This window comes from Eschscholzia californica, unplaced genomic scaffold (genome assembly GCF_041429995.1).
Source record: "Eschscholzia californica isolate CP2 unplaced genomic scaffold, dmEscCali1.0.p SCAF_5, whole genome shotgun sequence".
In the NCBI taxonomy this organism is placed as follows: Eukaryota; Viridiplantae; Streptophyta; class Magnoliopsida; order Ranunculales; family Papaveraceae; genus Eschscholzia; species Eschscholzia californica.
In genome coordinates this window covers 27,870,452-27,898,442 of record NW_028238472.1, presented here as the reverse complement: position 1 = coordinate 27,898,442, position 27,991 = coordinate 27,870,452, and the positions used below count along the sequence as shown (strand labels likewise).

Sequence of the window (27,991 nt, the reverse complement as noted above, 5' to 3'; positions counted from 1 at the left end):
ATTCTTTTTTCCTTTTCGCTGTAAGCACAACAAATATTGCAACTTAATACACGAACAATGAAAACAACAGTACCATCCTACTAGTAGTAGTGGCCGATTGGGTTCTTAACAAATTGTACCTTGGAATTAAAAACGGATTGTTAGTTTAGATTTTCTCCTTGAACTTTTGATGTCTAAAACTTCTCCTTTCAATATATATTTGGTTAAGCTAAGAACAACAAAAATACAGTAAAAACAACAAAATCATTCATACATTGCCTATATCCTCATTTTGATTAACTACCGATCATAGTAATGTTTAAATAAATCCGAAGTGCTCTCACTTCGAGAAGAGCCCTCGTTCCCTATTTGTTGCAAAATAAACTCTGCTTCTGTTGCCCATACTGATGCTACTAATGGTAGCTCTATATATTGCAGGATTTAGATTAAGAGTGTACAACCAGAACTCTATTCTCAATCGAACTGAGTTTCCTCGGGAGTCGAACTAAAGGATGAAAACTTCAACCATCGAGTCCTTGGTGTATATGCCTAGTTTGGTTCAGGGCACCAACCATTACTTGTCACGAACTTCCCTCTTTGGAAGTAAATCAGGTCTCCTCATGAATCTGAGATTGAATCTCGTACCTATATCTCCACAGGAAAAACAAAGTTCAAACAAAATAACATATTCAAACGCAACTAAAAAACTATATAAATGTGAATAGCAGCTGTGTACATGATTTGAAATTAAATGGTCAGCACTCGCCGTGTGCTGTTACTCTAGTTCTAGGTACTCATATATACGCAGTTGGGATTGCCTGATCCACCGTATTAGAATCCGGGTAGAGAGAGAGAGAATGTACAAATATGTCTATAATTATGTATGCATAGTTTGGAGGGTGATCGATCCACAGATGATCCCGAACCGATCCCGTTATGGTGGACTGGGATGGTGGCGGATTGGGAAGGTGGGCTAGACGATCCCGTTCCAACTGCTTAAATTTCATATAATTATTAAAAGGACCAAAAGTGAAATATGGTTTTGGGCATATCAACAGTCTTACAAGCAAACCAATGCTCAAGAAGAAAAGGCAGACACGACTAAAGAGATGCAACCGTATGCCGTAAAAATGAACCGTATACCATATGGGCCTCAAGCGCATGGGCCCGAAGTGTTTGGGCCTGAGGTATGGAGAATAGATGACAGAGTGGTCAACGGTAGTAATTACATTATGAGATCAATCAACATACTGATTTCTTTACAGGTTGGAGAAATCTCGATACTACATGCATGTGCATATAGTAGACGAACTATAAATCGAGAAAGTTGTCTAAGATAAACTCAAGTACTATAGAGAAACATTACCTCTGGAATTTCTTGAGAAAAACTTCAGTATCTCGTCAATTATAATTACCTATTCAACAGAAAAACAAAGTGAGACCAGGAAAACATAAGGATAAAATTGCAGAAAGGTACATATGAGGCAAAAGGGGCAGTGAAAGCCGTCTGAGAGCATCAAAAGATTTGTATCACATTAAAATGATCAATTTGTAGAGATTTGTAAAAAAAAAAAAGATGTGAACACATTCTGTATTAAAAGGGTCTTCCCAGGCATGGGTTTCAAACAGCATCTGGATATGAGCTAAAATCGTGTAGTTCTCACCAAAAACGCACAACGCAACTAAATGGAATCATGGGGTCACCTTGTCATGTGACAATCTCAACATATTCCACGATTACTGCCAAAAATTAACGAGTTAACAAGAAATGGGGTAGTGTTGTCAGATGTGGGAATCATTTATGATAATCTGAATGGGGCATTGGAGATCTAAATCTTGTTAAAAACAACTGACTAGGCGACTACTTATGCAGGGAAAAACAAAGATCTGCGACGAGCTCAATAAACTTGCTTCAATTTAACAAAGTAATATCTGTTGATCAATCTTAAACTTTTAAATGAAATGCTAGATGTTACTAAATAATTAGTAAACCAAGAGTTAAGATGAAAAGACGAAATACTAACAGGAAAAGAAAGATATAGCACGACAGCCCAATCAGCCCATGACAATGGTGTCACCTGCAAAAGAGAAGTTATAATAAATTTGGTCCTAATATAAATTTATCCTCATTGAAACACTTGATAATGAATACAAGTGGTAGATACTTACAGAAAAAAGAACTGAAAGCGGGTGGATGTACAAGATTAGCACGTGAAGGATCATAGTTAGGACAATAGATCCAACAAGCCACAAATTACTCCAAGGAAAAATTACACTGCCATATGTAAAATAGAAAGAATGAGTCAGTATATAATGTAAAGCTGGCATCGTAAAGAAAGAACATAAACAAATAGTGTATGGGAAGCCACCGTTTCCTGAAACCTATAAAAGGTAGTCTTTCGAATAAAAAGACCTCAAAAAATATAATAAATCTGCTTTAACATAGTTTTGGCACCTCCGCAAACTGCTATCAAAAGAGAGCTAGTAACCTTGGAGCAAAATAGGAAGCTCTGTCATTTTTAGTACTGCTAAATTTCATGTAGCTGGTTTAACATAGAGTAGAAATATATTCAGTTGTAATTAAAGGACCCATATCAAGGTTCAATACCACCAGAGAAAAGAGATGTACATAGTCTCAACTTCTTTGGTGTGGGTCTTCAGATAATACCATACTGCTCCACAAATTTGACTGGGAGAACGCCAAAATATCCTAATAAAAATAAACTAATACTCATTTTTCTGTGCCATGGGTGATAGATTGATCCTCCTAGACTTCATTTGGTGTAACAATAGAGGAAAAAACCCAAGAAAGTAAAGGTTCCCTTATCATCTAGTAGAGTTATTTGTGATAGGTATAATGAATCCGGGACCAATTCGAATAATACCATAAATGAGAAAGAGTATGTCAGGTAACAAGTAGAGTTACCAGAGACCATTTACATACTTTAAAATCATACATTTTCTTACACAATAATGGAGCGTCATATGAACTTAAGTACTTACAGAAGAGATTGATTTTCGCTAAGGTTATTCAAAGCGTTGAACATCTCCACAACGACCAAGACAGTCATTGATACTGTAGAAGGATGCCGATCAACAAATATATCGCATGAATATGTTGTCTCCCTCGTTGAACAAGTATCAAAACTAATCTGAGATTACAGCAAACAGTAGAGATTGTTTACCGAGTGAGTCAAGAATTTGGAAAGCATTTTCTACTGGCCTATTAAATGAAGAAAGATCGAGCAGTCGACCAAGCAATCGTCAATAAATGAATGAAGCCAATTGCATGACGATCTATGTAATATGGATACCCCCAACACCCGTACTGGTGTTAACGTCACGCTACCGCAACTCAATGGAGGTAAAATCTCAAGGGAGAATACATTCAATATAATAGGATAGCATGCTTTGAGTAAATACTACCTAACCCAACATAAATTCTCACTCTCGCTAGCATGAAATTAAACAAAAACAATTATGTATAGCAATTCACCAATTCATAATATGATAACTTGGGACCACTCTCGGCATAAACAAACCACCAAATGAATCCAGCAACTGTTGCAAGGCCAACATAAGCTGCAATAGTAAAATAAAAATTTAGTTATTTGTAGAGCACAGGAAACACACCCAGGTTCATCGATAGAATTCAAAATCAAACATGTGGCAATAAGGTTAAACTGGATTCGACATGCAACACGGTTTATCAAGAAAATTTCATTTGCAATGATACGATGGCGTGCCCTTGAAGCCGCCAAAGCGAGGAGAGATAAATACCATTCATCCAATAGCATCTATAGTTTAACTGGATTTAACGGAAACTTAGAGGTGAAGCCAGTCCATTTGTTAGCTATTTATTTCAGGTACCGGACAACAGCAAATTTCTCAGTTCAGAATATTATACTCTCTTCAGGCCATCTTGTAAGCAACGTTGATTAAAAGTGCATAGTGAGAGCTTCTTTTATCTGATAGAATAACAGGTACATATGTATTTATATAGTTTACTAGTGCCAAGTCAGGGAATGCGAGGAAATCAATTGTATGTATAATTTTTTTTGTTGTATGTATAATTGGGATGCCATTGTAGCAACATTGTAATTTTTGTTTTTTAATATCCTAGGTTGTTCATAAAACCTAGGTATCCTTGTTTCCTGTTTTTCTCAATACAATTCATTTGAATTTTCAGTTAAAAAAAAGGAAATGAACCACATAGAGAGCAAATTATCACTGAACTAGTAATTTGAGATTCAATCTGCCGCCTACCTCCAATTACCAAATAACGGAAAAATAACCACCCACTTACAACAGCTTCATTGACCTGCATAAAAGAACATAATAATACATAAAGTTAACAAGAAAAAGAAGACGAAACAAGGGGAAAAAAATAAAAGGAATTTCATGCGAAAATTAAATCAGTGTTTGCGTTTTAAGTTTCTAACCAGTAATAGAAATAAGAAAGGTATTATAATTGCAAAATAAACACCAATGAAACTGCCAAGTAACGTGAGATAATACTAGTAAAAGAAATAAGAAAGGTATTGAGAACATCGCTAAGACCATGACATGTTAAAAAAATACCTTACGAGGTTTAGATTTCATCACATCCGAGTCTTGCTTATTGAAGCCAATAGCAGTGGCAGGCAATCCATCAGTAACCAGATTAACCCAAAGTAGTTGCACCTGAAGGTAAAAAGGTCAATAATATAGAAAGTGCCTATTGTTTTAAGTTACAGCTTAAGCATGAGCAGTATAGTGAAAGGTACGATGCATGGAGTAAAATAAGTTGGTCAGGATGCAGCTATCCTGCTATATACGATTATATGTCTTTCCGTTCGTTCTAGAAAGTTCCGACTAAGGGAAGTAACAATAATCTGAGAGTGGGTCCTACTTTGTTATTTGTATGGTCATGTTGCTTCCACCCCATCAAGTTCACAACACTTGCCAAGAAGCCTTACGGGTTTAGTCTTTATCCCGAAACGTCCTTTGACTTGCAGTCTTATAAATCTATATGTTTATGTGAATTACATATCTGAACTTTTCTTGACAAAAATTTTCCACCAAATGCTTCATGTTCTACTCTATATGAATTAGAACGTTTGAATCTCTAACATATGAACTAAATTACATGGAAGTGTGAGGTATTGGCTTAGTGGAGAGAATATGCACTTTTACAGTGTCAAAGTAAAGAGCAGCAAATTTGTAAATTGCAATTTCTCTAGAAGGTAATGACAACTGAATAATACTTACAGGGACAAGAGTTTCTGGTATTCCGAGTACAGCAGCAACAAAAATACAAACTACTTCACCAATGTTTGACGATATCATGTACCGAATAAACTGTTTAGTGTTATTATATATGGCCCTTCCTTCTGCAACAGCCTGCACTAAGCTACATTTGGACATCATCAAAATCATGATAAATAAATGGACATGATGCCAAATTATATGATGTAAGGACAAGGCATTAGATTTTGATTTTCATGAATTCCTAACCTGAAGAACTTTATAAATCGAGTTTCGGTTAGGATGGAAATATTCATGTCGCATGCAAAGAAAATGGTCATTCTTCTAATAAACATACTCCGGATTCTTACATATTCATGTCGCATGCAACTATAAACAAAGTGTAATCTTCAACACATGGCGATGATGTGTACTTGTTCTAGGCAAAAACAGGGAACATTTTTATTTGGAAGATAGGCTGTTACCCGTAATGTGTACCAAACCATTCTAGGGGTCTTCTATCAAACTTTAGGTGTAATTTCTTAGTACACTGCATGAAAATGATGAAAAACCAATGCATTATAAGTTGGATCATATTTACCGCGACAACTGAAGCAAAATTATCATCTGCCAACACCATGTCTGAAGCACTCTGTAAGATAACAATCACTTTTTACAAAAATCAGTTCGTGTATCAAGTAACATAAATTAGATTCATGATAATGTAGAGAGAGAGAGACAAATGAAAGGGCATACCTTTGCAACTGCTGTCCCTGATCCCATGGCAATCCCAATATCTGCCTTCTTCAGTGCCGGTGCATCATTGACACCATCACCAGTCATTGCAACCTTAAGCATAAACATTTTGAATTTTATTTTCCAAAGTAAAAGGATAATGTAGAAGATGCAACAAGAAGGTAATATATAAATAATTTAACTAAGGAGTTTCAACAGACAACTGAAACTCACTGCATCATACAAAGTAGATTTAACTGTGAAATATTACCTCTATCTACAAACTCTGTAGATATAGAAGTGCACGAGTATATCATACAGTTGCCAAAACTGACCTAATATGGAAGCATTATGCAGCTTTCCACCAGTAGATAGTTCATAAGAAATGGAATTTGCAGTAAGAATAAGGACCTTTGGCCAACTGTAATTTCTAGACCTGACAACAGAATCTGAAAGCTTCAATGGCCAAACAATTGTGATCCGTGGAATTTGTTTACAGCATGGAGGTGGTGAAGACAGTAGCTGTATTTCCTCAATTATGTAGTAACATGTCGATGACGTCTTACCAGAGTACACTAACTAAAACGAAATAAACAGAACTCGGGACTCCATTTTCCATCAGCACACATATGACATCAGACAGATGAGTACTTGGAAACTTACCACTTCATTTTGGTGCTGCAGGGCTTCAACCAGCATCTTTTTGTGAGATGGTTCAACCCTACAATACGGGGATAAATTGCATAAGTCACAAAAATCTGTAAACGGAAAAAATTGAGATGCATGTGAAGAGGTAGGTATCAAATAAATTATTACTTTAATGTTTCAAGAGAAAACAGAATTCCTTAAAACTTTTTATTATTAATTTCTTTCTCTTCAAAAAATATCTTTTACATCTGACATCTAAAATACCTAGTGAATAAGACCATGCGCTGTAAAGCCAAAGTTTGCTGCAAGGGCGAGAGCTCTTCAAACTCAGATGCCGTATATGAGCGTCCCCCAAAATCTTGCAAGTGATCAAAGGCCCCTATTTGACGGCATAAAGATTCTGCTGTAGACTGGAGTTATCATGTCGGAAAGCAGAATATATAAGTAAGGAGTGGTCCACAAAATAAACAAGAAAGTAAGAGGATGTAGTGGTTTTCTACCTTGTTGTCACCAGTGACAACAATAACCCGTATTCCCGCCGTTAGACATGAAAGCATAGCATTTCTTACTTCATCTCTCGGAGGGTCAAGCATTCCAACCTTACAAATAAAAAGGTACTTCAGTTTGAAAGGAAATGGATAAATAGACTCCGCATGTCAAAATCACAATCAACTTTCAGACTGTGTTCCAGGATGACGTGTGGTCAAGTGTATCAAATCCTTAAGAAGCTACATAAGTAATATCGAAGCCACAAGACCATCATTTCAGAACTAATACCTCAACCAACTGACAAAGAAAAGAAATTCGTAAACGAGGTGAATTCCAACTATGACTACTACAGGAAATTATTGATATTCACTTTAGTCGCTGACAGAAGACCAGACAGGTTTATGATCCATTTCCTATTCAATAAATAGTCGTGTGAGGTTTTCAGTTCCTATATGCTGCACCGTGTAAAATTTATAGAACGCTATTCTCAAGTAGCAGACTGGCCACTTGCCAGATTCTGACAACAGTAACATAGATTATAGAAATACATAGAAAACTGAATCCACCCAACAAAAGCAATTGTCTATGGTGAAATCCAAAAGTGAGCTACCTACATGGTAGATGGTACATGGTAAAACTTATAAGCTTGTTAAGTTAGTAATGTTGTTACTTTTTTAACAAAGACAAGAATTTTATATTGATGTAACAAAGGTTGTTTACGAGAAGACTTATCTACAGAGCTGAAAAGCTAGAGGTTACAAAATGAAAAAAGTTGCCTCCCAATTAAGTGTGAGATCTCTACAAGATAAAGTTAGATGCCAATTCTGCCTCTTAGCCCAAAACTAAGTAGGTGTAAGAATGGTGACTTGATGTTATCAAAATTGGCTCTGTTGACATAATAACCCAAAAGTTCAGTAATGTTAAGTTATGTTAATCCATTTTGAAGATCACCTACCAATCCAATGAATGTTAGCTCCTTTTCATCATCAAGTGAAAGAGTCTGTTGACCAAAGGGAGTTCGTTTCATAGCTAGAGCCAAGCATCTTAGGGTTTCTTTCTGTGCAAATCTGAAATATCATAACATCAAATTGAGTAGGTGAAAACAGTAAAACATATAATTCGAAAATAAGAAAGGAATGTTTTTTCAAGAATTATGAACAGCAATGCACGTGAGGTGACATTACAATAGCTCCTCCAGGATTTCATCTCACACAGCTCAAGCTGAAACTCACAAATACTGGTTGTGATGAATTTGCAATAGAAAGTGTGACACTTTTTTGTTGTTAAAGAAAATAGCAAAGGAATGCAACCAACAACACCAAAAATCCATAACCATTTTTTCGTCGACTTACTGGTCTATGGCTTTATGGTACAACTTATAAGCTACATCTTCTACTTCACTAGACAAAACAAAAGGGAGAGAAATAAGGATGTCAATAGCAATCGAAAGACATAAAGATAACCTGTGGAACCTGGACTCCAGTTCGTCCCGTACATTTGTGGTTAGTGGAACTGTAGAGCCATCATCATTGCACAGAATACTAGTGCATCTTGAAATTATACTCTCAGGAGCACCTTTTGAAAACAAAATAGTTTGTTGCTTTAGGCTGCAAAGAACACTCATCATTTTGCGGTCACGAGAGAACTCCAAAACAGAAACCTGCAAAAGAATGAGATCTGAAGCAAAGATATAATTGTATGTTGAAAAACAAAAAACCTAATTTACCTTTTCAGGTATCTTGAGTTCATAATTTTCGTACAAAATTTTACATGTTTCTAAAAGGATGAAGCAACGCGAAACACTGTTGCCTCCATTTACCGCAAACTCGAAAAATGTTTAACCATTTGTGCTGTTCTTGAAATTATTGCAAGAAACGCACTTTTACAAGAAATCCATCCCTACATTTAACTGGCCGAAAGAATAAACACGTAGATGTGGATGTATAACCATAATTGGCACCAAATCATGTCAATGAAACGAACTAACTCAACATCTTTCAAATGTATTTAGATGAGGAACTCTACTAGTTGAAAATTTCTTGGAATGCCAACTATATTGAGGATATCTATGATAGAAAAACAATCTGATATTCTCCTTTCTTATTTGACAAGCAAATAGAATATGAAACCCTAATAAAAATTAAATGTGATTAACAAATAAAGGGTAGGAAATTATCGAGCTATAAGGTTGTCAGACTAAGCAAGTCTTAAAAGCAGAAACTAGCGGAACATTATTATTGACTTAAAATTGTCAACCTCCATTGTGAATTGAATAATGGAAGAATCCATTAGTATAATACTAGTGCCACACGATGTGAGTCTTCGCTAACAATATCTATCATGAAATTATATAATAGAAATGTAGAATTAATGGCATAACAAATATATTTTGCAACTGCTGCATCATATAAATATTCAGTTGCATGATAATTATAGAACAATTAAGAAACAGCTGGCAGTGTGTATTCCCTAGAAAATGTAAGAAATTGGGTCTTTTAGAAGTCTGCCAACACACCAAATCCGGGACAAACAAAACTTCTCAGACTTTCCGATTTCAAATTCATTTAGTAATTTACATTTTTTATCAGCTAGTCAAACTCACTTTTTTTATCTTGATAGCCAGGAGGCAAATCTTAGTCAAGCGAAAAACGAGAACGTTTTTACTTTGCATCAATATATTAGAACAAGGAGGAGAAAGAAACAAAATCTTAGTTAAGTGAAAAGTGAGAATCATACCTTTTTAAATTGATTCTCCCAGTAACGATTGCAGTAAGATGCACGTTCGTGCTTACTCAGCATGTGTAGAGATGACGGCATAGAATCATAACCAGGAAGCCCGACCTAATTAGAGATAATTGAATTAACATTTTAGTCAACCTTGTATACAATACGAAAACCTTACACACGTTCTGATAGACGCCTACATTAGAGTTACAACATCTGAAACTAACCTTTTCTGCTAGTACCCGGAGAGCTACTTCAGTTGACTCACCAATCTTTTCATAGTTACCCTTATCTGGGTTATACTGTAAGGTAGATTCGTTGCAAAGAGCTGAACACATTGCTATGTGGAGAAGGCAAGGGAACTGAGCTGGGATGTCGAGCTATAAAAACCAAATTTGTAGGAAATTAGCAAATCTGATGTAAAATCTGGAAAGAACTTCCGGAATTATTACGACTATATTATGGAAATGTACTTTATGTAACTACTTTTCACGAGTCAAAATACTGCAATTAAAATCAGAGAGATAATCACATGTCCGAATGCCACTTCAATAACCAGGACTCTTGAGATGACATTAATATGCCATAGTTCTCTTTTTTTACTACAATTACTTCGATGAGGTGAAACCTAGTCGATACACAGAGCTCCTTTCTGTTGTATCACCTATTAGGATACTAAAAAAGTAAATTGTATGGATATTGAAAAAGAATGTAATTTAAACAGTGAAGCAGATAATATGTTTAATGAGTGGAGTTTAACAAAGTTTCGACATAAAATATGATTATAAAATGGAACTGCTAACTGTAAAATATTTGATACGTAATTTATCTGATGAGTACAAGTGTAGTTATAGACTGCAACAGCAGATACGAGTTTATTTTCATGGCAGCCACGACTCAAAAGAAGTAACAATAATAGGAAAACGGGAGAGGAAGACAAAAGCAAGAACTTAAGTGTCGAAACAATAGGACTTCAAGGCCCCTTAAAGGACTGCCTCAAATGCGGAGACCAGATCATTTTGTTTACGTTCATTCTTCGAGCTAGTTTCTTGGAAAAGGTCTATAGTTCAAAAAGTTAGCATAGAATACATATGGATAGTGCAAATAGGAAATGCATAAAAGACTGATCTTTATGATGATCACTATCCCTAAATGAGTAACTTCATACAAGTAATTAGTTCTCATAGACTGAATATACAATTAAGCCACGATGATAAGACTTTTCTTGTTTCAATCAGGAACTTTGACCTAACATGCAAACTGTTAACAGAAGTGGTAGTACAGAACGGCAGTTGTTCATTTCATTTCAAAAGTTTTTCACTCTTCACTATTTCAGATGAATATAAGAAACAAGTAGCCCAAACAAGCAATAATATTACCTGTATTCCCGCGTTGTCAAAAATTGCGCCTTCTGGTGCATATGTTGTCCCACTAATACCAAATTCAGCAGTAACAGGGCCACGGTGCACGGAATGAAGCACACATATCTAGATAGTGATAGTATAAGCATAGATCATGATTCGCAATATTAGCTACAAATCGATACGTCACATTATTACCTTCGAAACGGACATCATGTTGGTAGTGAGGGTCCCAGTTTTGTCACTGCAGATTACAGTTGTGCATCCTAAGGTCTCTACAGAAGGCAAAGATCTTACTATAGCATTCAAGCGAGCCATTCTTTTTGTCCCAAGAGCCAAACACCTAACCAGAGAAAGGGAACAAAAGCCTAAGCAGATTCGCCAGAAAATGCTAAATGGCATGGCAATAAATTTGTTTAGCTATCCTTTATAATAGAAAGCACTACAAAAAATTACATGGATGTTCATATTTGCCGTGCGTAGTATTTATAAGAAATGTTTGGTCTAAGGCCCAAAAAATGGGCCTTAATAGCACCATAAGTCCAATATTAACAAAACATCCTCAAAAAGTCCAAAATTTGTAACATTTTGAAATTCACCAAACAAATTATTTTTTGCATGGGACTGTACATTGGGATTCACCAAACAAATAATTTTTTGCATGACACCATAATCATACTGCATTAAACAAAACATAAATAACCCTAAGTCTTCTATTGTTTAATTTCATGCAACTTAGTTTGTGTTGCGTGAGAAAACAAACATGTTCTTGCCCATATCTACACCTTCACTTTAACATGTTACTGATTCATTTGTGTATTTGCATGTCGAAAAACCAAAAATTCAAAAAGATGGATTCATTACCTATTTTTTATTATGTTTGGACCTTAAACCCATTATATTTTTTTATTTTGGGCCTATCGCTCACCAACCCTGATAATAATAACTAATCACTTGGTCGATACTTTGTAATAGCACTCTCAAAATATATCGGTGTGGCATAACAGTTCTCTGAAAATGTGACAAGTCAGAAAACACAACCATTATGGGTATCACTCGATTGAGGTGCAAAAACTTAATAGCATAAACATATAGTCTTGTGTATGGTGTAATGCTTTCAAATGACATAATGAAGAGAACATTCAAAGCACTCACGTCGTAACAACAGCTGGAAGCCCTTCGGGAATTGCGGCGACAGCAAGAGCAACTGCAATCTAGGCAGTGACATGAAATGAGATCAAGTAACAAAAACCAGTATGGAAAATAAATAATCAGTTAAATAAGGGAATGGTGACCAAAAAGAAACTACAGTGAATTAAATTACCAAACTACACAAGAGACGATATCCTTACGTAATAATCCCATTAACTGGTCGACACACGTGCATACACACATATATGTTCTAAACAAATATAAAGGTCCAGTTGGTAAACATGGACATTCACAGATTAGAAAGGAAATGAGAAGTTGAAATAAAAACCAATTTCTGCTTTGCATCGGTAAGTTTTGAGCAAGGTATTAAACTTCAAATTTGGTCTATATTACTACTATCTTGGAAATGGAACTTCGGTCAGTGTGGAAATAGCTACACATTTAGGAACTATATACGGTTGCAAGTGATATGAATATGATGCAATTCTTTGATACAAGATTACTAAACAATACTGAAGCATAAGAAACATGCTACTTTTCTCTAATGATGATTGATGAGTAATGGAAATGAAAACTAGAAGCTTTTCTCAAGCGCTGAGTAGAAAATGTTAGAATATTTCAACCAAATGCATTATCAGATTCAAATATTAAAATTTATACTTCAACGTTCAACCTTTGCCAAAGACAACTGCCCAATTTTATCATCGTAGCTAATGAATGTTTTGACTGCAACTGCATATTGGGTGCACAGAGGATTCCTCCACTTTCTCAAAATAGAGAGAGAAAGAGTTAACTTATTAAGAGTCGATATGAAAACTGTAAGTGCCAACTAGGATTTTTTGAGTTTTAAGAAAAACTATCTCCAATGCAAAACTCAGTTTAGGTCTTAAGATGATGCGGGAGCATTTAATTTTAAGATGTCCCAAGATGAAACTCAATATTTGAGATTCCTCTTGAGGACCTCAATTGTCCACATTAACATTTTCTATATTAAAAAGAAAACTACCCATCTAGGAGATGCCACCTAGGTAGTTTTTGAGTTTTTAGAGTGTTTGACTGGAGATGTCTTTTGAATTGAGGATCTTAGTAGTGGCATCTAGGAAAGAGAATCTCAACTAAGACTTAACACATACGAAAATTAGACTTCTTTTTTTTAGTTTAACACTGAAGATGCTCTTAGAGGCTTTCATTTAAGAAAGAGAGAGAGCGTGAATCTAGATTTAGAGAGATTAAGAGACAACAAGAGCGTCAGATTTTCTATCTCTTGTTTTATCTCAAACTCAGTTCTCTCTCTCTCTAAACTCTCACTACTACTAGAAGAAGATTTGGAAATAAACATGAGAAGAAGAAGAAAACAGCAAATAATAATGTTATAATGGTAATGTTTTTATTCAAAAATTTCATGTTCATCTCGGGGGGTTTCATTTGCCCCGTTTTTTCTCATCTCTCTTCCATCATTTTCTGCTATAATTTAGACTTATATTAATTATGTCGAAATATGAACGATTTTGTATGAAATCTTGCATTTCTATGTGTAGGTGCGATTTAGTGTCCGTAACAGTTGAACTTAAAAGATCTTGACTCGAAGTTGTTGTATTAAGATGAAAAAGTATACTTAAATAAAACCATTTATGCGTGCTCTTGTTTCAAAATTGGAAGTGAAAATCAACTCACTTATATTCAAAAACAAAAAAGAACAGTGAGGTGTATTCGTACCCCAAAGGACGGCTAAAAGCTTTGGAATTTGAACCCCTGTTAGATAGGGATTTACAAGAGGCCTATAGAAAGATCTTCAGGGAAAGGGTAGACATTGAAAATATAAAGCGGTGATTCTTACGGTAATCTACTTTTAGGATAAGAGGAATTCGAAGCTGATGGTATCGTACAGGCCCCTCTAAATTGGGAGGCTATATTGGTAAATTGTGACACTTTAGCTTTTTGTTTTAGCTTCTCAGTTTTGTTTATATTTCAAATATTAAGATAATACTCTTTCTCTTGTTCAATCACAAAGGGTGACTCTGTCTGGGTTCACTCCGGAATGATACGGAGCTAAAGTATGTCAAAGAAACTAATGGAAGAAATGCTAAACAAGCCTTATAGAAAAGCATTAGCAAGACAAAATGTGATCAGCAACAGAATACCTTAAAGTAATGAATTGCACCACGCATGAAGCCACCGTGAGCAGGATCACGGAAATGCCCGATGTTTACAATCCATACAAGGACACAAATTCCAGCAATGACCTGAAAGATAGCACGATAAATCCTTCTAGTACGAGAAAAAGTAAATACTGAAGTTATTAATCAGTTTTCGAACTATACGTGTATATGTTAATAAAAGCAAAATAAGAGTATGTGTAAAGTGCTCGCATTACACTTGGGAGCTGACAAGTGAAAATGCTGTATCTTTTAGAGATAAGCTATCATTACAACCACTTCTTGAGAAAAAGTAAATATGATTGACTCCACGAATGCATAGTACCAAGTGCGGACTTCACGAAGTGGGCCGTTTTTTGTTCCTTCAAACATAGTTTGTACAAAATTGTCAGGTTCTCCAACTGACTCCAAATTGACAATGAAATGTATGGTATACCATTTGCCTCCCACTCCAAAGTCCAACCAACCATTTGCAAGTTCAAAAAAGGGTGTTTACGCCTCGATGCGGTTTTCTTTGACAATGCGAGGCGGTGCCTCGAGGCATTAAAGAACAGTATATTTTATTGAATTTGTTTGTAGTACTACAGAAAATTAATTCTTTAATACTAAAGTTACAGGATATGAATGCTTTTGGTCACTTCTACCCTTTGGACGACTACCTCTAGAAGTTAAAGAAAAACAAAGAAAGTTACTACTGCACGGAGACGTAAGTTCTGACGCCGATGCGTACAACTTTATTTTGCCTTAAGGTGTATGTCTCGATGTGCATCTTATGCGCCTTTTATAGATTTCAGTTACCAAAGACTCACAAGAAACGCAGAGATATTACGATTTAGCATAGTTTAGCATGAACTTAAAAATATCAAGGTAGACAAGGAGAATCACCTTTGCCAGAAAAGTACCAAATTCGTCAAGCTTCTTTTTCAATGGGGTCGCTTCCTGCATTAAAGAAAATTATATACTAAGATTAATCTTGATGAAATTTGAGAAACAGCTTATCCCATATACAGTTGAAGGAAGATAATCATCAAACATATATTACTTTTTTGAAAATTTGAATGAATATATATTACTTTTCATGCAGAGTAAATGTCTTGTCTAATTGTTCGTATAAATATCCTAATTCAGGAAAAAACTGTAGAAAGAGTCATTCGATATCTTGGAGTAGTACTAGTTTCCATGAGGTGAAACTGAGTTGGAGTCATTACGAAACACCGAATGACAGAACAATTGACAAGTTAGCAGGAAAACAAAAGAAAATAGACGCAACGTAGGCACATGGAAGTAGTATTGTTCTTACATCTTCAGTTCTCAACATTGCATCACGTATGCCACCCATTGCTGTGTTCGAGCCAACTCCAACAACAACAGCTCTCGCTCTACCAGCAACTACTACTGTACCCTGGCAGTTAGCAGAAGGTGGAATATATGCATTACAGAAAATGGTGATAAGGTAAATGAAAAAGATTCAATTAAAGATTGTAGAACTTGAAAGTCTGCATCTAGAGGTTACTATTGACAAGCTCATAACCTACTGTAAGATACTAAAGGAATTATCCCAATATATAGTAGGACCTAATCAACTTGATTAAGATTAAGGCATGGCTATGTGATTAAGAAAATAATTGTAGCTACAGAATTTTCGAAAATAGTTGCTACCCTCGTAAAGATAGCATGTTTGTGTACTTTTAGAGTCTGCAGCACCCATGGTTTAGCAGGAAATCCCATTTCTTGTAAAATGGTTAAATCTAGTCCGCAGTTCAATCCAATTTCACGAAAGTAAAACCCCATCAGCAAATATTTCCAACTTATACCGGAGTGCAGCTATTCTGCTCCTCCCCTCGATATATCTTTTTTCTCTCCTCCCCTTGGAATTTCTTTTCAAGCAGCCATGTGCGGAGTGTAAAATGGAAATTAACACAATGCTGCCTCTGACATATTTGTTTTTCATCTCCAGGGTACATAATATAACATAATACATATCTACAAGTGTTCTTCAATATTTACCGAAAATAGAATGTTTTTCTTATCCTGGTATACTGCTTTTGTTGCTATGGTCGATTCAAGATCTTTTGCCACAGAGCAGCTCTCACCTAATATTAAACAATTAGATGTAATTCAGTTATGGTGTCACCAAAGAGAGGACCAACAAATGAATGACCTTAGTGAGGTCTTAAGTAACAATATAAAGAGTGATAAACTGCACACATTTCCCAAATTTTCGGAGATACAAAGCAAACACATAAAGACAGAACTACATACAGGAGTAGTGATATGTATGCATTACTATATATACACTAAATATATATATATGTTAAATATACATTATATATATTATATTTTATATATCCAAAGAATGGATATGACTTCAACTGAAGCTCTGCGACCCACGACCCAGTAATGGTTTAAAACCTACCGGCAGATACCGTATCCCATCCCTACATTTCCTTCCTGATGATGATGGATGCATTTACCTTTGATGGTATATAGTTTAACACTTTAACTAAATTTTGTTAAGTTCTTCATTAAAGACCTATTATTTATTTCCCGATGGCTGTGATCCAAGTTTTGGTCATTCTGAATTTCATCTAAAGCTGCTTCGAGAGACAAACAATTAGTAGTTTTGGCTTAGTCATCCCCTTCAAGTATGGTCCACCAGATTTTCAGTTTTAGTTACTTGTCAGCATCTGATTGCATAAGGGCAAGTCTGTTATGCAAGCACATGCACCCCCAACACATGTTCAACACACAAAATTGAGCATGATTCCATGATCATGTTAATATATTATGATGTAATGCTCGTGAAGTCATAGTTACAAGCTGAAAGCAATCTGTAAACTTATTTCCAGATTCTCCGGAGGAGCTTAAGATATTAATAGGTAAAAAAACTCGGTGTTTATAGTTAGTTGCTGAGAACAAAACTGATAGTGAAGACCAAACCTAGCCGACCCTCCCAGGGGATCCAGCAATACTAAATACGTCTTAAACCCATTTTATCAAAACCAACCATAGTCAACTCGAAGTTCAAACTCCTCAATCTCTGTATTGATAAAGCAGTTCAACCTATTGAATCCCAACCTCTAATATCAGCTTTCTAAAATTGAAATTGACTTGCAAGGAAACAGTTGAAATACACGTTATCCGTATTAAGATCAGCCACTAACAGAAAAATGGATTATTTCGCATCAGAAAATTAAAAAAACAGTAACCACGCAGGCACCCACAGATTGTCTTGCACATGAAATTTCAAAATCAATAACTGAATAATAATCTCCTAACTGACACTTACAGAGTTACAGAAAGCAAACTATTTCAATGCAGGTATATAATAAGAAATAAGATACCTGTAAGGATTGCTTGATCAACACGAAGTTGATTGCTTAGCATGTCTGTCATTCTCATATCAGCAGGTATTTTACATCCAACTATTCCACAAAAAGATAAACCGCAAAAAATGTCAATCAAGATCATCTAATGCAGTAATTTAGCAGGAGCACTAAATGAAGACTCTTAATCTATAGTGAGTAGCATACCTCCAACTTCAACTATATCCCCAGGTACAAGGTCTGTTGCAGGTAGGATTGAGAAGCAACCTGCATGGATAATTCCATGTGACAACAATAAAACAAAATAAAAAAAAAAAAAAATCGACAGATACAGTAACTGCTTACAGTTGTTACAGTGATGCAAATCAATTAATATGAGTGTTTCTTAGTTCTGAAATCAGCATTTAGCTCCCCTTTTAACCTTAGCAGAGAGAAGGACTGACACCGTGAACAAAATTGTCCTGAGATCCGGTCAGAATCAAATCTGACCTCCGCTTGACCTAGGTCAAAATTTCTACTGGTCGTTCTCCAAGGAGGACGATTTACAAATCTCCGAGAAGAGATATTATAGGGTTAGACTGTAAACCTTCCCAAGGATGGTATAACGAGCTTAGGGAACTTCTTACCCTCTCTGTCGAAAGACAGGAGAAAAGGAGAGAAAAATAGAAAGATGAGGACACACTAAATCTCAACAATCTAAGGTACGCCATGGCAGGGTTTTAAAATACATTTTTACGCCTCATGGCAGTTTGCTCCCACAAGGCGAGGCGGTGCCTCAAGGCTTGCCTTGAGGCGTAAAATACGAAAAAAGAAATTCGTAAAGAAAATGACATCAGTTATGTAAAAACATGGCATAACAAGTTTTTCTACTTTACTACCATAGTATAAACTCTTAAGTGAAAGGTGGTAGGCTCCTAAGATGCGAGCGGTGCCTTGAGTATGCCTTGATGCGTGAAAGGCGTTCATTATTTGGAAATCGTCCAAACTTATATAGAGATAACATATCATACTTCTCTTTTACTTGGTTTTAATAATCTGAAGTCTTAAGTGTTTCGTAGACAACTTTCAAAATTCTTGACCTATGCGGCGTTCAAGGATAAAACCAAAGAATGGTGGAAGAGACGAATCTAGAAGGTCCAAATAAGAGGAGACTCGGGTGCAAGCTTCAACAATTAAAGGATAAACAAGAGAAAAATTTCGTTGTTTCGACTTTTAATTAGAAGATCAGATCAATACAAGATTAAATAAGCAAACAGGACAAGGAGGAGAAATAAAATCCACTAGACCCACCAGACTTCTTAGCAACGAAAGAGAAGAAACTAGAATTAAAAATGATGCTAAACCTGGAGGAAATTAGTCTTCGACACAAAATCTAGAATGCAATGGTTGGAAGCAGGAAATAGAAACTCGGCCTACTTGCAATAAGATAATCAAATGCAGAGCAAGAACAAACAAGATTAGCACAATATTGAAAGATGGCCAAGCCTCGAAGAAGAAGAAGATATCCAGCGAATAGCTATCAAGTACTTCATCGAACTACGCGAAGAACCGAATCAGTAGCGTCTAGGAATTGAAAACATTTTTTTTTTTGAAACTTTGAGTTAATATTGAGAAAAAGAACTATACAAGCGGCGGGGGGCGGCTAATGGATCTCTCGCGACATCCACGCCTCCCAATTTCTAACTATATCTATGAAAGAAGGTTGATTGTACTTGGGTAGGCATCTAGCCCACCCATAGATTACAGCTTTTACATCGTCCACATCTAGGCTAGTGTTAGCATTAGGAATCAAAAACATGTAACAGGCAACTGGAACCTCCACCTTCCTAGAGATGGGATACTTAAAGGAGGAGGTTTTAAGGCCAATAGAAGGGCTTGCCAAGGATAAAGCACCTCGACTAGACGGATTTCCAATCTTATTTTTCAAAAAGATATCGGTATATCATCAAACGAGACTTTATGGGCATGGTGGAGGAATTCCTAGCTACAACCTCGATAGACTAGAGAGTGAATCAAGCATTCATCGTATTACTCCCTAGTTCTATCCCCCTTCCAAGGAGCTTCCGTAGGGGGCAGACAGATCCTCCATAGAGTCTGAATAGCCAATGAGTTGATTGTTCAAGTAGGAAGGAGAAACAGGTTTATTTGTCAAAACCGACTTGGAGAAAGCTTATGACAGGGTAAGTTGGGATTGTTGTACCAAATAGTAGAGAAGATGGGCTTTGGGTACAAATGGAGGTCATGGGTGTGTGGCTGCATATCCTCAGCATCATTCTCCGTTCTCATAAACAATATTTCTGTCAGACCATTTCAGAGAATAGACAGGTGGGGCCCTTGTCCCCTCTGCTTTTCCTTCTGATGACTGAAGTTCTTAAACTTTGTATGAAACAGGCAGATGAGAAGGAGTGGGTCAAGGGATTGAAAGCAAGCCAAATGACACTCCAGTCAACCACTTGCAATATGCAGATGACATTCTTTTCTTCGTGGGGGAAAATCCAATCCAACTAAGGAAGCTGAAGGACATACTCGTCTAGTATAAGATCGCATCAGGACAAAAGGTGGACTACAACAAATCTTAAACTTACCTGGTAGCGAACTAGCAAAAGCAATTGAACATTTAAGATGACATAGAGCGTTTCAGTTTTTAAATGGAAAAGCTCCAAACCAATTACCTAGGCTAAGAGAAGGTTACAGGAACAAAGCACTATGATCCATTCATTGAAACCAAAAGTTATCATCATGGAAGGCTACAACTCTTTTGAGAGGGGCAAAGCTTACTCTGATCAAGGCGGTGCTCTCTGCCTCTGCACTTTACTTTCTATGTCTTCAATCGAGTCCAAGGGGTATCCACAATTTTATAAACAAAAAGATATGCGACTTCTTATGGGATGATAAGGAAGATAAGCAGAGAATTCACTGGGCGGCCTGGAACATTATACGTCACGATCTTAGGAAGGGTGAAGTGGAGATTACAAAATCCCAAACATTGTTGTCAAAATAAATATAGAGATTCACAAGGGCAAAACAGACCTGCAGTACAAGATTATTGCTGAAAAGTATGAGGAGGATAAGGGAGGTTGGTCGAACATGGTATTTAATATCCCTTATGGATGCGAGGTTTGGGGAGAAAGTCTGAATAAAATTGAAAGCCTTAATAGGCTGACAAAATGGAAACTTAGGGATGGGCGACACATTTAGTTTTGGCAAGACAAATGGTGTCACACTTGTAGCTCGAGAGTCAAATTTCCAGCCATCTACCACTTAGCCACCACTCTGTATTTGATCATGTAAGTTACATTTTAATTAATAATCTTACTTTTACTTACTAAATTAATAAGTTAAATATTTCTTTAATACTTATGTGTGTTTATATTTTCAAGGTACATCCAAAGAAAAGGAATTCTTGTTGAATCGCACCATTGAATGATATTATCGTATTATTATTTTGTTTTAAATTATTTACTCAATGTAACTTTAAAGCATAAATTATGGATACTAATCGATGAAATCCGACTGGTCCCAATGACATTCGCCTGGTAGCTACGCCACAGTTTGCCGACTAGTCCCCATTACCGACGTTTGGAGCTTAGAGCCACCATCAGGAATACAACTCCATGCCTGAAACATGGGACTTGGACTATTTAATTGAGAAGGAAGATCAGCGATTGGGAAATCCCCATCCTCACATAAATCCCAGATATTTTGGAAGACAAAAGCATGAATGAAGAAGACTTCAATGTTTGGAAGCAAGAGGAGAAGAGAAGGAAGACCTTATGGCGAAGCAGTGTTACCGGAGGTTGAAAGGACCCAACTAACGGGTAGTCAATTAGTCATTCAGTCTCAAATAGTAATTTGGAAGAAACCAATGCCCCCCTACGGTAAGCTTCACCGTCTGAGTAACGTGTCTTAACAAAATTCCTACAACAAAGATGCTCAAGGGGTAAGGGCTTCAGTCTGCCAGCCGGTTCATCCTATGCAAAGAAAAGGAAAAGACAACAGAACGCCTATTTCTACATTGCTAGGTGGCCAGAGCATTATGGAATTACTTCATGCAAGCCGAAAAAAATCAGTGGTTCACACCATTCTCAGTGGACCGAGCAATACATCAATAGTTAAATCTTAAAGTCCCCAGGGGAAGACAAAAGTTATTGTACCCATGGCAATCATCTGTCCATTTGGAGCCTATGGAACAATAGAAGCGGTAAGATCTTTAAAGACTCAAACCCAAATAGTACTCTAGGAGTAGAAGATGTAAAAGGTCTATTGTTGCACTAGAGCAGGATTATCGAATGGGCTAAGGCGAAATCATATAATGATTTTCTTTTGAATTGGGAGGCTATGATGATGTAACATAGTCCCCTCTAGTCCACTTTTCATCTTTTGCAATAAAAATTAATTCAAGGTTTCAAAAAAAAATTATTAGTTCTAAAATGAGTTTTAATTCAAGTGTCTAGAAAAACCAATTAGTCAAATAGTATTAAATACCAAGTACTAATGAGTTGTCTAGGAAATGTATTAGAGTTATGAAGAAGTGTCTAGTAGCTGCCTAAGAAAGGAAAAGGGGTGTAAATGAGCTACTACAAAAAGGGGAACTGTCTAGCCTGTATAGTGAAGTTTATGTTCTAGTGTAAGATCTCTCAAGTCTTTCCCTTGGTATTATTTCAAGAAATCAAGGTGCTGACGGTGATTGGAGTAATACCAAGTTCCTATTTTCTATTCTAAAAAAGCTACTCTGGATCTGCTTACATTATCCACCGAGCAGCTTAGATAATTACCAGCATAAAGCTAATTTGGTACAGGTGAAGCAACAGAAAATGTTACGTTAGTACCGAGAAATCTTCTGTATAAAATGAATAACAATATCAACTCAACTTAGATCATAATCAGTTTGAGCACTACTACTCCTGTCTGCAGTTTATTGCGTATCAACAAAGGCATCGCAGAGATGACACGCTATACGGCAAGACAAAGAACAAGTGCTTCTAGTGACTTTCTTCCTTGGGCATCCGATGAAGTTAGACTTCATATTTTAGGTTCTAAACCCTGGTCATTGATCTAAGTTTCTAATGTCAGTCAAAATACTTTTATGCTCCGCGAAGGAAGAAAATGCAGCACCTCAATCCCAAAGATCAAGACACATGTTTCATACACAATTTAGAATCACTGCTACTCAGAAACTTCAAACTACATCTTTCAAACATAAGGGAAGTATGCTTACCATTTCTTAGCACGGTTGCGACATCAGCTTGATATGCTCGTAGCTCCTACAATGATGTCAACCACACTAAGATACAGAAATATAGCATGCTAAATCAAAAGGTTTATAAGATCTCTTAGGAACGAAAAGGAGAGAAAGATCATCCTTTCTGAAAATTGCATGTTTTCTCTGCTATTTACATAAAAATGCTCAAAGCTCTTAATCAGCAGTTAAATAAGCCAACATCCAAACAGCAAACAATCATTATGCATGTGTTTGTAATATATGTGCTGATATGAATATTGTCAAATAGATAAAGAAATTGGTTGACAATTTCTGAGTGAGAAGTCTGTTATCTTTCTTTCATGGACCTAAAGTAACTCGTAATAATATCTGATATGAAAAGAGAAGTTACTAGGTACCTGTCTTAGTTCTAGGATCTTCCTGTTTTTGAGCCTTAAAGGAAAAGATATAAAACGGAAGATCATGAGCTAATTAGTAGCAAAGCTAGAATGGAGTCACACCTCTCAAAGATAGGTGAGTTCATGAAGTTTTTTGGGCTATGGCACACTTGTCGGTTAACCAGTGTTACGCTAGAATTAAGGGTCAGGCTCCCTCTACCTACTCCTTCAAGTTCATCTCGCTGTGGTCGCCTAAAGTGCCTCCTAGAGTTAGTTTCGTGGTTTGGGCTGCTGTTCTGGGAAAACTTCCAACAATCGATCAGCTTCAGAAGAGAGGAATGCTTTGGCCTAACAGATGCATCCGCTGCAAAGAGGAGGGTGGATCGGTGGATCATTTGCTCCTTCATTGCCCAAGAGCGTCTCCCCTTTGGTCCTTCATCTCTTCTTGCGGTAGTAAGTGGTGCAGTCCAAGGTCTATTTCTCAGGCCTTGGAATAATGGAATGGCTTGTTTGTGAATAGGATCAAGAGGGACCTTTGGACAGGATGATCAGACCTTCAAAGAGTCTCTTGGCCGATCTAGTTTAGAACTGGAAGATATACTTGTTATCCTATTTCATTGGAGTAGGCAAATAGCTTGGGCTAGGGATAAGTCTTGTTTCAATTTTATCTCTAAGTGGGAGGACGTCTTGATGTAAATTGGCTTGTCTTTGCTTTTTTGCTTTTCTTTTCCTTGTTTGTTTCTCCCTTTTCGTTTATATTAATTCAAATTATTCAAAAAAAAAACTACAGAATAAGCAGTTATTGAACATTACAAGCATGTTCATGTTAATATAAGAATTGCACGAACAAAGAAGTGAAGCATGTCTAGCCACAACTGGGGATATACAAGTTCACTTATGTGAGAACATAAGGACTTGCCTCGAGAGCTTTTTCAGCATTTGTCTCCGTAATTACTCCAACTGCCGCATTTGCTGCCAGTATCAGCAAGATGACCTGTCCATATGTCAAAACCCAGATTAAGTGATTGATATGTGCAGCATTTATGTGCACGTCAGTTTCCAGGCGAGAGAATTAACTTTCATTTTCTGTTTCTAATTTTATACAGTTTATACGAGACAATTAAAGTAACATTTGTAAAGCGAAGCAACTTCATAAAACAAGAAAAGACAGCAGTTTTGTTTTCTTACAGAAGGTTCCAAGAATGCTGTTAGGCCTGTCTCTCCATCAATTAGAGCCAATACAAATGAAATAACTGCAGCAGCTATCAGTATTTTAACAAGCAAATCATCAAACTGCTTCAAAACCAGCTTCCAAAAGGGAGTACCTGCAGTAAAACGAAGGATTGCCTTCTTAACACAAGCACAACATTACCTATAGAGACTACTAGGATGGGTTGGGGCAGGGGGCAAGTGTTCTATTATTAGTGACAAAAAGACTTAGATTTAGACCAATTTCTCAGTGCAACCATCAAATATAAACAAAACTATTTTTCATATGAAGGTGCTTGCTTACACAAAAAGATGGATGGATAAAGAACAATGGGAGGGGGAGAGAGAGAGAGATAGAGAATCGCTAATGGAAGGAGGATATATGAAATTGATCTACACTAAAATATATGAAACTGATCTACAAAAGCCCAGCTCAATTCATGTTTTGATTCAATGTTTTAAAGAGTGCTTTTCCGCCTCAATGCGGTTTGCTCTGACAATTCAAGGCGGTGCCTCGAGGTGGTAAAAAGGTGTAGCTTCAATTTCATATATTTTAATGTAGTATAAATTTATAATGGCATTTGAGTCTTTTTTTTTTTGAACGAAGCATTTGATTCTAGTAATAGTATATTTTTTGAATTTGTTTGTATTCGGCATAGCGAATTATTTTTTCACAATAAAGTTAAAGGATTTGAATGCTTCGGTCACTTCTACCCTTCTGCTACCTACGAGTTAAATAAAAAGAGAGGAAAAAACAACAAAACCAAGGCATAAATTCTGATGCAGTACACCTATATCTTGGCTTTCCTTTTTTAACGTTGTTTTCATTAAACTAAAAAAGGTAATACCAGTTCAGTCTCATAAAGGAAATGAAAAATTACATGGAAACAGATTTTATGCAGAGCACACAGCAATTTGGGACTTTCATTGGCCGAACAACCAATAATCCCAATTCCCAAGTACACTTTTAGGTTTTTGTAAAGCAATTCTCCCAAACACAACAGAAAAATCAAACAATATCTCAAAGAAGGGAATTAGCAATCACTTACTTCTCTCTTGTGGCAGTACTGCAGGTATTGAGATTTGAGAAGCGTGCACAAGAGAAAAGGAAAAAAAACGAATCAGATCCAAGTTCAAAATATTACATAACTTAAAGATAACAAGTGAGCTTTGGTTTGAGAAGATGAATTGGGCTTCTGAAGCGTCTCGTCTTGATTTTACTATTGATTGGGAAGCTTTGATTACTAAGTTCTAATTTTATGGTTCTTTGAGAAATGTTGTTTCTTTATCGGCTATCCTCATTCAGTAGCCTTCCTTTGCACAGTTTCTTTCAGTCAGTATAGATTCTTCTTAGAAAAATAAACAAGTGCTTTTTAATTGTTGAATCTTGTTAGAAGAAAACTAGCACGCTAGAAGTCTATGAAAAACACATAAGCATTGTCATTGTTTAATATTTAAGAATTCTAATATCTAATCTGCAATTGTAGTGACAAAGACAAGCTTGTTACAGCTTATCTTACAAATTTGCTATCCAAAACAATATACGGCAGTATTCTTCCTCCTCCCCAACTTGACATCATGCCTTCCTAACTTCCTTCACCCATTTTTTTTTTGAAACTTTGAATTAATATTAAGACGAAAAGAAACTATATAATGGTAGTCTTCTGGCCCAACCAAAAATTACAGCTTTAACATCATCCACATCTAGCCTAGAGTTCGCATTAGCGTCCTTCAAAATCTTATTGTTCCGATCCTTCAAAATGCTCCACACTATAGCTGGGGGAATTAACTTCCTTCACCCATTGTCACTAAGGCCTAGACTAAAAGCCTAAAAACACGTACAAAATAGGTTTTGCCAACTAGCAATGGCATTATACGTCCAATGAGCTAAATAGCAATTTTTTGGTGAAAGACGGCTTTTGAGCCTTCACGTAGTGGTACTTTAAAAGTTTAATGAGGCTGAGTTGTGAGAATAGTCCCAGATGGGAGAAGGGCTATCTAGCAACCAAGAATATAATGACTAGGTCCACTCCGCTCATTGCCAACTGGTTTTGAGTTGGATGACCACAAATCTAACAGAAAGCTCCTTTATAAAATTTGAGATTTATAATGTATTTCCATATTTCCACTAGCTCAAACACTTTTAATAGTTTTATAACAGTGAGCTTAACATGCAGAGAACATCAAAGTTCAAATGAAATAAGAAAGCACTGAGTATGAAAGAAAAAAAAACTGTACCGTTACTTCCATATAATCTTGCATTTTCCTTAACCTACATAATAAGAACCACAAATCAATAAAAAAAAACTGAGTAACAGCTATTGACTGTTGGAATGAAGTTCACTTCAAATGAGATCAAAAGGCTTGAAAAATGTCATACCTGAGAATCACTTAGACCTTTCGTTGGATCAACTCCAAAAAATTCTAAAACCTACCAATCAAACAAGACATAAGAAATTCCAAAATTTGAGAATCAAAAATTGGATTCAGCTTGTCGCTGATAAAAACATAAAGTACGATTTGGAAGGTATATAGAATGAGATCTACCTCTGTAACCGATCTAGCGTAAGCGTCCTCCATGTGAATATCACTACTTTGGAAGAATATCTGTAAAAGAAACTGAAATAGAAGGTTACGAAGAAGGATCTGAGAACGAACACTAGAAAACTTCAACTTTCTATAACTGATCTGAAACAGAAATTTGGGTAAGAGATTCAATTTGTACTTCACCTGAAGATAGAGGAAGTTTCATCGACTTGAGATCAATTAGGGTTTATAAGATTAATTTGATGTAAATCTGGTCGTTAATGGTGCGTTAGGCGTGAAAAGGCGGGTAGAGGGATGGCTGGCACTTGCAGTAACAAATAAGGTGAACCGGAAGAAATGATACACAAAAATTTAGACAGAAATCGATGATTGTCACGTGAAAAGGGGAGAGGGAACGTGTATTCTACAATTGTTATAATGTAGGATACGAGGGTGTGGGGCACGAGCGTAATCTTTTTTGATGAAAGGAACTAACATTAAAAAACACGGCATACAAAGTCTTACTGCGAAAATAAAAGAAGGTACAACATTCCAAATTTTCCTGTGCCCGTATCTACGACCCCATTTAGCAAGAGCATCTGCCTGAGCATTGCATTCTCTAGGAACAAAGGTGAAGATTGTGCTTGAGAATTAGTCTTTGAGGTTCATCACTTGATGCATAATATTTTTGGATTGCTAGTGAAGTCCAACACTTTTTCCATTGATGAAAAGTATTAATGCTCGATTGTCACTCTCTATATGTACATGTGATATGTTCAACTATATTTCTCATAATATATTGGAGAGGATAGCCATGCTTTCGCTTTCTTCCGCATTCTGACATCTAACTGTGGTTGTTGCT

The 27,991-nt window shown here is 36.3% G+C and overlaps 1 protein-coding gene and 1 long non-coding RNA gene across 3 annotated transcripts; both read right to left on the bottom strand.

The window, feature by feature from the left end:
• Positions 1-150: 150 nt before the first annotated feature.
• ECA3 (endoplasmic reticulum-type calcium-transporting ATPase 3) lies at positions 151-27,738 on the bottom strand. 2 transcript variants are annotated; one of them, XM_086640334.1, is made up of 35 exons: positions 27,334-27,738; positions 27,151-27,222; positions 26,984-27,034; positions 26,842-26,875; positions 25,653-25,670; positions 24,583-24,719; positions 24,314-24,388; positions 23,015-23,060; positions 18,004-18,063; positions 17,815-17,895; positions 16,478-16,563; positions 15,771-15,872; positions 15,356-15,409; positions 14,456-14,557; positions 12,318-12,376; positions 11,361-11,505; positions 11,181-11,288; positions 10,029-10,181; positions 9,814-9,918; positions 8,541-8,737; positions 8,033-8,144; positions 7,089-7,187; positions 6,853-6,998; positions 6,604-6,661; positions 5,962-6,054; positions 5,807-5,857; positions 5,230-5,361; positions 4,561-4,662; positions 4,246-4,300; positions 3,476-3,561; positions 2,983-3,131; positions 2,149-2,254; positions 2,004-2,057; positions 1,346-1,394; positions 151-624 (listed from the first exon to the last, which is right to left on the bottom strand). In XM_086640334.1, the coding sequence occupies exons 2-35, from the start codon at positions 27,181-27,183 to the stop codon at positions 554-556; spliced, it is 3,009 nt and encodes a 1,002-aa protein (XP_086496460.1). In that variant the 5' UTR covers positions 27,184-27,222; positions 27,334-27,738; the 3' UTR covers positions 151-553. The 2 variants fall into 2 exon arrangements, with proteins under 2 accessions (XP_086496460.1, XP_086496459.1); XM_086640333.1 differs by having other exon boundaries at positions 27,151-27,210; positions 27,334-27,609.
• On the bottom strand, positions 20,575-21,714 carry LOC147538082 (uncharacterized). The gene is made up of 4 exons (XR_015225185.1): positions 21,567-21,714; positions 21,293-21,414; positions 20,827-21,069; positions 20,575-20,721 (listed from the first exon to the last, which is right to left on the bottom strand). It is a non-coding gene; the product is annotated as an uncharacterized LOC147538082 (long non-coding RNA).
• Positions 27,739-27,991: the final 253 nt, after the last annotated feature.

Coding starts and splice junctions, on each gene's coding strand:
- ECA3 (XM_086640334.1), bottom strand. CDS start 27,183: ATGGAGGACGCTTACGCTAGATCGGTTACAGAG. Junction 11,506..12,317: donor CTTCCAGCTGTTGTTACGAC/GTGAGTGCTTTG, acceptor TTCTCTGGTTAG/GTGTTTGGCTCTTGGGACAA. Junction 2,255..2,982: donor AGCGAAAATCAATCTCTTCT/GTAAGTACTTAA, acceptor TACATATGGCAG/TGTAATTTTTCCTTGGAGTA.